The 12,061-nt window shown below is 42.7% G+C and overlaps 2 protein-coding genes across 2 annotated transcripts; both read left to right on the forward strand.

The window, feature by feature from the left end:
* The first annotated feature begins 496 nt into the window (after positions 1–496).
* Positions 497–7,082, forward strand: LOC308157293 (cyclic AMP-responsive element-binding protein 3-like protein 3). Its single transcript, XM_080530828.1, has 10 exons — positions 497–604; positions 1,682–1,828; positions 2,060–2,459; positions 2,914–3,017; positions 4,234–4,320; positions 4,434–4,540; positions 4,713–4,781; positions 4,957–5,041; positions 5,337–5,430; positions 5,570–7,082. The coding sequence occupies exons 2-10, from the start codon at positions 1,682–1,684 to the stop codon at positions 5,971–5,973; spliced, it is 1,497 nt and encodes a 498-aa protein (XP_080386954.1). The 5' UTR covers positions 497–604; the 3' UTR covers positions 5,974–7,082.
* Positions 7,083–9,553: 2,471 nt separating this feature from the next.
* Positions 9,554–10,679, forward strand: gadd45ga (growth arrest and DNA-damage-inducible, gamma a; the record flags this gene model as incomplete). Its single annotated transcript, XM_080533054.1, has 4 exons — positions 9,554–9,661; positions 9,773–9,874; positions 10,007–10,217; positions 10,566–10,679. Exons 1-4 carry the CDS (start codon positions 9,609–9,611, stop codon positions 10,677–10,679), a joined length of 480 nt encoding a protein of 159 aa, XP_080389180.1. The 5' UTR covers positions 9,554–9,608.
* Positions 10,680–12,061: the final 1,382 nt, after the last annotated feature.

Below are 12,061 nucleotides of genomic sequence, written 5' to 3' on the forward strand. Positions count from 1 at the left end.
AAACCAGCAGTTGTCTACTTTGGACCCAAAAGCCAATATTTTTGAATAAATACCTTACCATGTTTGGTTGGGATGACAGTTACAAACCTTATCTGTCAACTCTATGATTAGATTTGTAATTGTTATGATGCCATGTCTTGTTGAAATGTTGAATAAACGTACTCAGAAATACTCAGTTTGTTCTTGTGTTTTTAAAACCTGCTGCATGCATGAATTTACAGAGCATTTTGTGTGTGTGTGTGTGTGTGTGTGTGTGTGTGTGTGTGTGTGTGTGTGTGTGTGCGTGTGCGTTTGTGAGCGTGCGCGCGCGGAATGTCGGAAGCATTATGGCATGGTGTCAATGGCTTGCATTGCTTTAATTCTTGCTCTAGCTAGCACCTTGTTCATTTTTTTTACAGGACTACATCTCCCATAAAGACAAGCGCGAAGGCTTACGCAGGCCGACTTGTCTTTACGGGATGACGCAATTTCTGTCTTGTTGGAAGGTGATTTCATCAGGAAGAGCTTTGCCCCGAGACAACAGAAACGTTGAAGAGACACAACGTGATACGATCTTTACTCACACGAATGCTATTCTATATTGTCACACTGAGCATAAAGAAAGGTAAGGATATTTAACAGATACCTACCTCGCTGACTTATGCTATTTTTTAATTATTATATTCTTTATTGTAAGAGATATCAAAGACCACGCCCTCTAGCCTGTATCACAACATGGTCGTTACCTAGTTGACATGTAGTAATGCTATTATTATTTATTAGCTCAACGCAAAGGAATGCTTGTTTGTACTATATATCTCTTTGTTTTTACTTTAACTATGATCAGCTAATTGCGTTTTGGATAAATACCTAAAACAGCATGGGTTCGGTTTTGTAGTACATTATTATAGTACATTTTCTAGCCACTTCTTTGACAGGCCCCATATTCCTATGACATTAATGTATTTATTATTGATGTGCAGGTGGCTAGTTAGAAATGCTCTTCCATGCGATATGAAGCCAGATCTGTAGTGGTTTAACACAGTAGTAGTAGCCAGCTAGCTACACAATCTGCTGCAGTGTTGCAGATCGAAGAGACGTACTCGTGTTTTTTTAAATTTCAATTATTACATATTCGGTTAATCTCGACACTAGATCCATACTGTCACGCTCGATAAGGTTTTGGTTGATTTGCATCATGTGACCATGGCCATGGATCTAGTGGGTGTTGGAATGAAATCATCACGTGGCTGAAAGACGATGACGTAACGTCCTCGGTCCAACAGTCTAGTATTGGTTTAGTGACAGACTGCTTTCACTTGATTGACGTGTCAGGCCTCTCACCTTTATGACATTAAATTAAATGTACAGTATCATATATCGATACTAAAACTCAACCAATACAGAAATTGAGTTTGAGGGATTCGTTTCATGAGGGACTTTATTTAAGCCAAGATATTTGCCGACTGCATTCACAATTGTTGAGTCCCATTTTCCAACTATACATATAATGTATGAACACGTCCCAGTCAGTAGAAACTAACAAGAGATGAGATTGGACAGCCTCATACTTCTCTTTTACATCACAATGTTGCTCAGTCACCACGATACTTCAGATCGTATGAAAACAATACACATGATTAAACTATGTGAATATGATACTGGTACATCACTTAATGTCTGATGTCCTGTGTTTTCTCAGATGTCAGTTACTGAGGATCTTCCGGATCTTCCGGATATGGTTGGAGCAGACCTGATGGGAATCCTATTCCAGGATGGAGAGACAGGATCCAATGACCCTTTCTTTCCAGACGGGAATGGACTTGATGACTGGCTCTCAGAGCATGATGTAAGTGTCCCACGTTGCAAAATATGCTTCGGGTTGTTGATTTGAGCTTTATTTGGCAAGGATCATTCTCTTTGTGACCAAAACAATCTGAAATCGCTTCTCAAGAGGCTCACAATAAGGATGTTGAGAACAGGAACTACTTCCTAAAGGATTCATGAAACAACTAAAAAGAGGGAACTTAAACATGGAGCTAGATGAATGGAGAACCAACTAACTTGTTTGTATTTTTAGATAATAGGCATGGACACGGAGGACTTCCTCTCCAGCCTGCTGGAGGGAGAAGACAACATGGCAGCCTCCTGCCCGTCCCACTCCCCCGTGGGCAGCGACAGTGGCATTTCTGACGACAGCAGCAGCGGTGGCATAGTCGGTCATAACATCCAGGGCTACCTTAGCCCCCAGGGCAGTGACACGGACCTTGCATCCAGCCCGGGCTACTCCCAGCCCAGCCCAGGGTACTCTGACCCGGCCCTGGTCCCAGGAGAGCTTCAGACAGAGTGTCCGGAGGCCCTGGCAGTGCAGACAGACCACAGCTACTCTCTGCTGCAGGGGCAGGGAGGGGACCTGGACATGGATGTTTTGCAGAGCGTGAGGGCAGAGAAGCCCGATATGGACGTCTTTATAGATCTGGGTAGGTGTATTTCTAGGTGGCCTTCATACTTGAGCAGGTTTACAGCTATTGTGGCTGAAGGTAGTCATTTAAAACATAGAAATTATAGAAAATATTGAACATTTTTTAATAAATCAAATAGTTTTAATTTTTTTTGCAGCTCAGCTCAAATCCAGCTCTCTCCCTCGCTTGGCATGAACCTGTGAATAAATATAGCCAATCAACTTTTAACACCATTTTGCAACCTCGAGTGGCTAAACATAGTGCACCTCAAAAGATATTAGATGGAATTATTTGATGGCAATCTCTCCCATGCATTTGGGATTAAGGACTACAGATAAACAATGTTTTTCCACAGTCACTTGACTCTGCCCGTAGGATTGATTCACAGAAATACTGATGGAAGGTATGCACAATACACATGCTAGTGGACAGTGAACAGCTGCTGAATAGTTTTGTTTTCTCCCCCTATCAGATGACCTGGATAGTGAGGGCATGGAGCAGAATGATGATGACTGCAGTGACCTCCCCTGCACTCTGGCCATAGATGACGCCACACAGATCAACAAAGCAGAACTGGTAAGCTTCACGTCTTATTGGTCTAAAGGTCAAAATACCCCTAAGCATCTGTCTACCAAAGTTCTCAGTGTGTATGTCTCATTTTGTATGAGTGGGTTATACTCGACATGACTCAATACTAGGGGTGTAATGGTACACGCATTCGTACCGAACATTTTCTGTACGGGTCCTTCGGTTCGGTTTGTGTGTGTACCAAACGAATGCAGCGTTCTTTTACCCACTGCACTTTTTTGTGTTGAAATAATCTCAGCCAGTGCACATGCGCACACACGCCACAGAGAGATTGTCAGTAGTGGTCTGCTGTGGTTCTGAATTCTGAACACCAGGCGCTTGCTAACCATTTTGGGACTGGTCAGAAGTTGCAGTGTGTCAATCAACCTTTGTTGATTCTCTATTCTCATTTTCTGTTAGAACAAAACGACATAATCGTGACCAGGTTATCACAGAGTTTACCATCAATGTTCACATGCATTGTTAATGAGACAGCTGTTGGCATGAGCGTAAACTACTCGCCAATTTATCTTAACGTGAGGGCATGGTGAAATAGCATTTGGGGTATTCTTAATGGAATCTAGGATCAGATATGATCGATTGTCACACAGGGATGTGCAAAGCATTGTCAACCATTATTAATGTTTTGGAGTCAGATATAACGTAATGTTAAGTTGTGTAAGTTGGTCATGTGACCACTTGTATGAGTTTGTTCGATCATGTCCATGACTGTTAGAAATAATAATTGGGAATAAATATATGACTTATATATTCAGTGTTTTATTTTCACATTATATTGTGTGTTTGTCAATCAAAAGTTGATTTGTAATCGAGCCTTGTTACGTAGTTCACTCTCATCCGCATTTCAGCCAGCAAATCATAGCAGACCTTTATAAACTACAAACTACAGTTGTCCATGACTTATTCAAGGTACCTGCTATCGCTCTCATGAGGGCCTACTGGGTTCAGTAATTGTGCACTCCATCACAAATGTAACTGTATTATACAAGTACAGTACAGTTCAAACACAGTAAACCACTGTCTAATAATAATGAAAAAAAACGAAACCAAACCGAACCGTGACTGAAAATCCATGGTGCGTACCGATGAAATTTTTGCGTACCGTTACACCCCTACTCGATACATGAACAAAAGCCATATTAGGAGTAAAATCTCCAGAAAACAACATACAGGTCATAGAAAATCCATGTTTTATTCCCTCCAGTTCAAGGGGATTGTCTTAACTGATGAGGAGAAGAGACTTCTTGCCAAAGAAGGGGCTACCATACCTGCTGACATGCCTCTTACCAAGGTAATGTTGCTCACTCATTTCTAATACTCAGGAGTGAGACAGATTGCTCCTCAGTGCTGTTGACAAGCCATTTCAAGTGTGTAATGAATGATCCATCCCTCCCTCTGTTTCAGGCGGAGGAGAGGACACTGAAGAGGGTGAGGAGAAAAATACGGAACAAGCAGTCCGCTCAGGAGAGCCGCAAGAAGAAGAAGGTATACGTGGACGGCTTGGAGAACAGGTGAGAGACTGGAGAGAACTGTGATAGAGAAATGGAATTTGCCCACACCATCCTTCTTTGTGGTGTCATGTTCAAGGGTTTCCCCCATTTAATGTCACCGCTGTTTCAGCTGCTATGCTTTCCTCTGGTTGGTATCAGCCTATGGAGAAACTAAACGTATGATCTTTCTCAGGGTCTCCATCTGCACCGCACACAACCAGGAGCTGCAGAAGAAGGTCCATCTGTTGCAGAAACAAAACATGTAAGATTTACTTCGTCATTCTTGTATTATGATGGAATTTATGGTTTTAACAATGTTTCCCACTCGGAATGGCTACAGTTCCTATCATTGTGTATATAGTTAGAACTAGAAGACAGATTCCAGATATACAGAGCCCCATTCAGATTCTCCTTCCTCTCTCCACCCCCTTCCCCAGGTCTCTGATTGAACAGCTGAAGAAGTTGCAGTCCATGATGAAGATGTCCACTATGAAGACTACAACCACTAGCACCTGTGTCATGGTAAGATCATTGACAAATAACACACACTGACATTACATTGCCTTTATAGCACTTGAAATGTATATAATATTGATATATATTGCTATATCGGAATCCCTCCCAAACAATCTTAACACAAGTAGTTTCTCTCTCTCTGGTCATCATTACCAGCCCCAAATTCTGATTCCATCATTCCTTGTGATGCTTGTCTGCAGGTTAATTTGGATGAAGTTTATGAACAAAAAAAGAAGAAGTTAGTGGGTATAATAATGGCAAAATCCAGGTTTCTCACTGTTTCCTACTCTCCTCTCCTCAGGTGTTCCTGCTGTCTTTCTGCCTCATCATCTTCCCCTCTGTCAACCCGTTTGGCAGCAACACTGGACAGAAGGAGATCTACACTCCCTCCTCCGGTGAGTAGTGTGATAACCAGACCATCTAGTCAAATTCACAGATATTCTCCTGTAACCAGTCACAACTCTTCAAAATGTTAATTTACCAATGATATACAATATCTAAAAAAAACTAACAAAGATCTTCTCTCGGTTCCAGTCATGTCGAGGACCCTGCGCTCCATCCCTGCCACAGAGAACACGGACGGCGTCTCTTACGCCGAGCCCATGGAGGAAGAGCGCCATCTGTTGCCCAAAGTGGAGAACACCAAGGCCATGTTCGCCGGAGGCCAGAACCACACACCTGACTACCAGAAGGTAGAGCAGTCTGAGTCGGAGACAGGCGTCAACAGTAACTCCTCAGCAGATTTCCCTGGCCCTGCGCAGCCTGATCTCCAGCCAGCCATGGCGGGAGGAGGAGGAGTGGGGGACTCGCAGGAGGGATCCAGGGAACCGGTGGTTTCCCCAGTGGCCTACCAGCAGGTTCCTGGGACCAAGGAGAACTGGATCGATCGGCAACCCACGTCCGTCATCTTGCAGCAACATCGCTCGGACGAGATGTAAACAAAAACGATAGTTGTTGTAAGTGGACCAATGAAAGGAGGGTTAGCGAAGCTTTCAATTGTTCATCTTGAGAGAAGCCTCGGTGCTGGAAAGGAAGGGAAAAAAAGCTCTTGGACATTTATGATTATGACGTTTACCTGCCCCTTCACTTCCTTCTGATGTACTACTGTCCGTATTTGCGCACTTTGATCTGATATACTCCGTTCCAGTGATAGAATGGACTACTGAGATTTCCATTGTTATATGCATTATGATCCTCTTATTGAGGGGAGAAAAAAACAAGTTAATATTTCATAATATTTCACCAGAGACTTTGAAAGTGAACACAGCCATTACTTCTTCCCATCTGTATTGGTTGCATCCAATAGGTCCTGTTACTGTTACTATGTACCTTACCAGTGGAAGACCAGTCCCTTTCATAGTGCATCATTCTAGTAGGTTGATTTGCACAGCCAGCATACATAATATATACTGTAGTATGTCATTCTCATGATGCTTGATCAAAGCTGGTGATCTCTACTGCTTTAGCCATTGCAGGACATTTGGCCATTTAGATTAGACTTGTTAGACGAAGTTTCTTAGTATTTCCCTTGTAACAAGGGTATTCATGCACCTTTCTGCATTTTTGTTTATTTTACTTTTTAGCTATCTAAGGAATTCACTTCACATTTTAAAGTTATGTATCTTATTTCTTATAAAATGTGAAGTGAATTCCTGTTTTAACATTGAAGCAACTGATTTGGACTTGCCCGGCTCTTCACTGAACTGTCACTTCCCATAGCGTTGGTAAACCCGTCTGAAAACCTCTGGCTACTTTTTGTATGCACTGTATAAGAAGGTTGTCATATAACAATGTTATTTCAGTGTCATTTGCAGTTGTAATATTAATATACTCAAAAATGTAATGACCTGTCCAGTTAGTGAGGCATTTTTGTTGTTGTTATGTTGCGTATTTCTTATGTTATCAGTGATTTATGGAATCGAAACCTTTTGGAACTTTTTATTGTTATTATTGAAATGTCAATGAGATTTGATGTATATCATGTTTAAAATATAAGCACTGATATCATAGTCCAAGATTGGAATGTAAATAAACTGGAATGATTATACCGTACATTTGAACTTAATGTAATGTATGTATGAACGTTCATACACTGAAAGTCTTTATTAAAAGTCTTTTTTCGTTCTTTTTAAAAATATTGTCTCTTTTTTTTGTAATCAATTATTTATTGCAAAACAGTACACATGAAAAACTCACAATTATCACACCAAACAAAATAAGTGACTTTTTTCTTCTTCTTTATCTTACCCCCCCCCACTATAAACACACGAGTAACCCCCCGCCCATGGCAAAAATATTGTCTCTTGAGTTGCTGTTTGACCCATGACATTTAAGGACAACACCTTTTCATACCTGAATGCATTTACACACAGCAAACTGCCATCCATTCAAACTGATGACCCCAAACAAATACTTTACTTGTAAATCACTGACCATATTTACCAAACAGGTGTCAGGGACAGTGTAGCACATTAAGTATTATGTATACAGCACCAGTACTCTGACCAGGCGGAGTGGGATTGTCTTTGAGTGTAGTGATTTCGGTTTGACAATGGTTTGTTCAGGGGCTTGTGGCAACAGCCTACTTTTGGTCAGTTAGGCTACTATTATCCAATGATTCAAGGCAGATCATAATGGGCTAACCCTTTTTTTCCAGTAAAAGGGAATAGCAGCAGGGCATTATCCTCTTATCTGGGAATATGAGTCACAATTAATGGTGTGCCTTCGTGAGTCATGCCCTATTTAACAACGCTTTGACTGGCAATAGGCTAAAGGTCACACTCACTTACCACCACCAGATGGCGACGTAAGCCCAGTTTTAGCCTTGAGCGTGAATGATGTTCTCGGACAGCGCATGGCATCTCTAATAACTTTGGACCAAGACATTTTCCAACCGTAAACTAGATCTGCCTGCATAGGTTATATCTAAATATAAATTGATCATATCGATTTTTGACAATTGAGTCATCAGACAATAGCCTATGCGTCAACAAGTTATTATCAACATTCCAAATCGTCTGAAAAGAAAACACACATTTTCCAAAAATGCTTCATACATACGAAACATCACCATCAAATAGTCCACCAGCAGATTTCGTATATGAGCTCAGTCATGCAGTAGGCCAATATATAAGCAACATTCCCGCTTCAGAGAATAACGCAGTAGCCTAATAGTCTATAAAGACAGGAGGTGTATTAGGCCGATAAGTGAACAGTAATGTGGCAGCCCCAACAGCAGGCCACGGGCATAACAGTTTTGAAAACTCATTTTAGGTGCGTGCGAGCATCTGTCTGCATCTCGTGAGAGTCGTGACGTTAGAATTATAAGTTTTTTTTTTTTACATAATCTGATCCATTAGGTGTTTATTGATGCCTGTGCGGTGTTATTTTTTTTAAAAATGTTGAAATATTTTAGTTAGTAATTAATAAAATACAAAGGTTCCATCTCACAAAACATAATGGAATGTAAAAACTTTGACGCTCAATATCTCTTACGCCTATCGCTCCTTTTGGATCGCTCAATATCTCTGAACTACCCTAAACGGAGATAGAACCTTATCATTCTAAGCTCACGATCTGTTCCCCCAGTAATCAAGATTGGGACGATAAAAGTTGTGACCACACACACCCCTCTCTCTCTCAAAGGACGGGAGGCAGGTGGAGCACGCGCCTATTCTTCTGACAGCCGTTGTCTTGGCAGTAAATCGCCACGCGCCGAGACAGACAGGCAATTATGCGTGAAAAACAAAACACTGGCGTGTGTCCGTGTCGCACTCAAGCTGTTCCGTTCCTCATTGTTCGCTGAAGAAACGTTTTTCTTTCTTCCAGGCTGCATAAGGCATGGAGCCAATTAATCACCTTCCGAAAACTCCTATGATCAAAAAATAAACCCATAATTTGTCTCTTTTATGCAAGCGTGTGCTTTTATCAATGCATGTTTGTGTAAACAAACGGTCACCATAATCGGAAAAATTAGGAACATATTGTGATTAAATTACCTCCACTTTGTTTTATAAGACACACTAAAAACTACGCACATGTCCAGTAGAGTGCATAACAAAATTGCAACAAAATGTATAATTTTATATAACGCTAAAGAGAACAGAAGGACGCAGTTGACCACAGCAGACACTGGGCACTGTATCAAATGGCATTTGTTGTATTATTATATGCTGTGTGAAAACGTTTTGACACCAAGAGAAAAAAAAGACTTAAAGTCGTTTAGTAGCCTACAGAAGTGATGATGTTAGATGTTGATAACAAGGCACGAGAGTGGGGCTGGGAAGGGGGGTTTCTTTAAACATCGTAACCCTGCCCCCACGTGGGGTTGTCAACAAGCGCCGCTGTAACACCCAGGGACTTTTGCATTCGTCACCTAATCCGAGTCAATCACGGGAGACCAGCGAGGACACGCCCCTTACCAGCGAGGACACGCCCCTCGCCGAGCGTCGCTATATAACCACTGCAGCCTTGTATCCAGCACAGAATAACGCAAGAGCTCACAGAGAACAGTCAACCTGTATCTATCTATTCATTTACAAAGGCTATCGCTATCACACTGGGATTTACAGTCATGACTCTGGAAGAGATCCGTGGACAAGAGAACGCACTCGACTCTATTGACAGGTAAATACGCATTTTAACATTTTGTGTTGTGTATTGCAATAGTCTTTAAACCGGTTTCGTTACTGACATTATGTTCATCCCCAATAACGATGTGTCTTTTTTCTTTTTCAGAGTGCAAAATGCAGGCACAGCCCTGGAAGACCTGCTGGTCTCTGCAAAGAAGCAGGACTACCTGACCGTGGGAGTTTACGAGTCTGCCAAAATTATGAATGTGTAAGTGTTATTATAACAATACTTGCTATGTGATAATCTAGTAGTGTTTGGTTTTGCATGCATAATCTCTACGCTTCAGATATAGCCTATTATTGGATAGTTTCTAACCTGCTCTTCGTTTATCTTTTGCAGTGACCCAGACAGTGTGGCATTCTGTGTTTTGGCGACTGACGAGGAGTACGAGTGCGACATCGCTCTGCAGATCCACTTCACCCTCATCCAAGCTTTCTGCTTCGACAACGACATTAACGTGGTCCGCGTCAACGACATCTCGCGCCTGGCTGATCTGGTGGGCACGGAGGAGACCGGCGAACCCAAGGACGCACACTGCATTCTTGTCACGGTACGTACCGGCTCGGTCACGAATCATCCAGTCAGCTCATCTCTTCATGTGCGCGCTTCAGGTCCAGCCAGAGCCTTTTTCCCCCCCTGTCACCTGCGTGGCTGCATGCAGATAACATTTAAATTTTTGGCATTTAGCAGACGCCTTATTCCAAAGCGACTTACAATCAATACATTTGAATGCTAAGCATGTGAATCATCTGTCCACCATTCGTGGCAGGAAGAGTAATCTAGCTCAGGCCCGGGGCCACTGATAGAAGGAGAAATAATAAGATTATATGCGGCGGTTAATCACGCTTATCTGATGTGATTGCCACGATGCTAACCTTGCCTCTCTTCCCTCCTACAGAGCCCTAGTGCTGCAGCATGGAAGGATCCAGCTCTTGACAAGCTGAGTCTATTCTGTGAGGAGAGCCGCAGTGTGTACGACTGGGTTCCTACCATCACCCTCCCCGAGCGCTGAACCATACGCAATCGTATACACCTCACCATGCTTCATATGCAGATGATGAAGATGATGAAGAGAAAGTAAACGAATCTGAAACCTCCTTCAGGGTTTGAAGCCTGCCTCTGGGATACGAGGCTGTGGCTGTAACCTACAGCTCCCAGTGTGCATTCTGGGATAGCAGGACGGTTCTGGATTATACCCTGTGGAGGGGTGAAACTTCAGGGGTCAGATGTGGACTGGGTCATGTGTATTTGGACTGGGCATCTTTCTTGATTGAGAGTCTGGATAGACAGTATTGAGGAGCTGAACGGAACCAGACTGCTGCACTGAGAGACAGATCATGACCCTTGCGCAACTCAGGTCAAGAGTTAAGGGTGATGGGTGAAATGAGAAGATGGTCAAAAAGAGAAAGAGAGAGACTGGGCGAAAGGAGATGGACTTATGAAAGTGTGAAACCTGCATCAGAGGTGGATTTCTTTGTCACTGAAAGAGATGAAAGACATTGGACTTCCGAAAGTTGTCTGAAGACAAGTATAGACATTGGAATTAATTTTTAAAGCTTTCCTGCAGGCAGCACAGCTATTGGAAGTACCTGTATTTGGAATGCAAACCACAGACATTCACTTCCGATCATGATTTGAGCTGTTTAAACTTGTTACTGGACTTGACAAGCACAAGATTTCTTGGAATATGATTTTACTGTCAGAAATGCTGAAAAAAAATATATGCGATGTCAATCTGTGTTTTTAAACTGTACATGTTTTTACATGCTTTATTAATAAATTGTTGACACTTTACCTGAGTTCAATGTTATCTTGTTCATTGTGCATTGATGTACAGTTTGCACTCACCTGACCCATTGCACAGAAGTTGCAGCTGATTAACTAATTGCAGATTGACACCTGATTGGATAGGGAGATAGCTGAGCCAGGAAGTGTGGCACAAAGAAGCCCATGCTGCAGCCAGGCATGCCCACACAACAGGGAGTGTGAGGAGGGGAGAGAGAAAAAATAACTGGGTGACAGAGAGAGAGAGAAAGAGAGCGGTTGCAACACAATAGTGGTTTAGGCGCGTGCTTTTTCAGGCAGGCAGGCAGTGACCTTTCATAGCCCATACACCAGCTGCTTACTGCGACAGCTTGCACAACTGCCAGGGCTGGGGGCCGGGGGCCGGGGGGCTGGGAGGGCTAGGGGCCCGTGCTTGAGAGGACTCTCTTTTGTCCTCAGAGCATGGCTTCTGCACTGTCAGCGGGGGTCTGTATGTCTGTATGTGTGTGTGTGTGTGTGTGTGTGTGTGTGTGTGTCTGTCTGTGTGTGTCTGTGTGTGTGTGTGTGTCTGTCTGTGTGAGTGTGTGTGTGTGTGTGTATGTGTGTGTGTGCATCCAAGTGGAAATTCTG

Source organism: Nansenia antarctica (genome assembly GCF_963989245.1).
Source record: "Nansenia antarctica genome assembly, chromosome: 5".
Taxonomy (NCBI): domain Eukaryota; kingdom Metazoa; phylum Chordata; class Actinopteri; order Argentiniformes; family Microstomatidae; genus Nansenia; species Nansenia antarctica.

Coding starts and splice junctions, on each gene's coding strand:
- LOC308157293 (XM_080530828.1), top strand. CDS start 1,682: ATGTCAGTTACTGAGGATCTTCCGGATCTTCCGGATATGGTTGGAGCA. Junction 2,460..2,913: donor GGACGTCTTTATAGATCTGG/GTAGGTGTATTT, acceptor TCCCCCTATCAG/ATGACCTGGATAGTGAGGGC. Junction 4,782..4,956: donor CTGTTGCAGAAACAAAACAT/GTAAGATTTACT, acceptor CCCCTTCCCCAG/GTCTCTGATTGAACAGCTGA.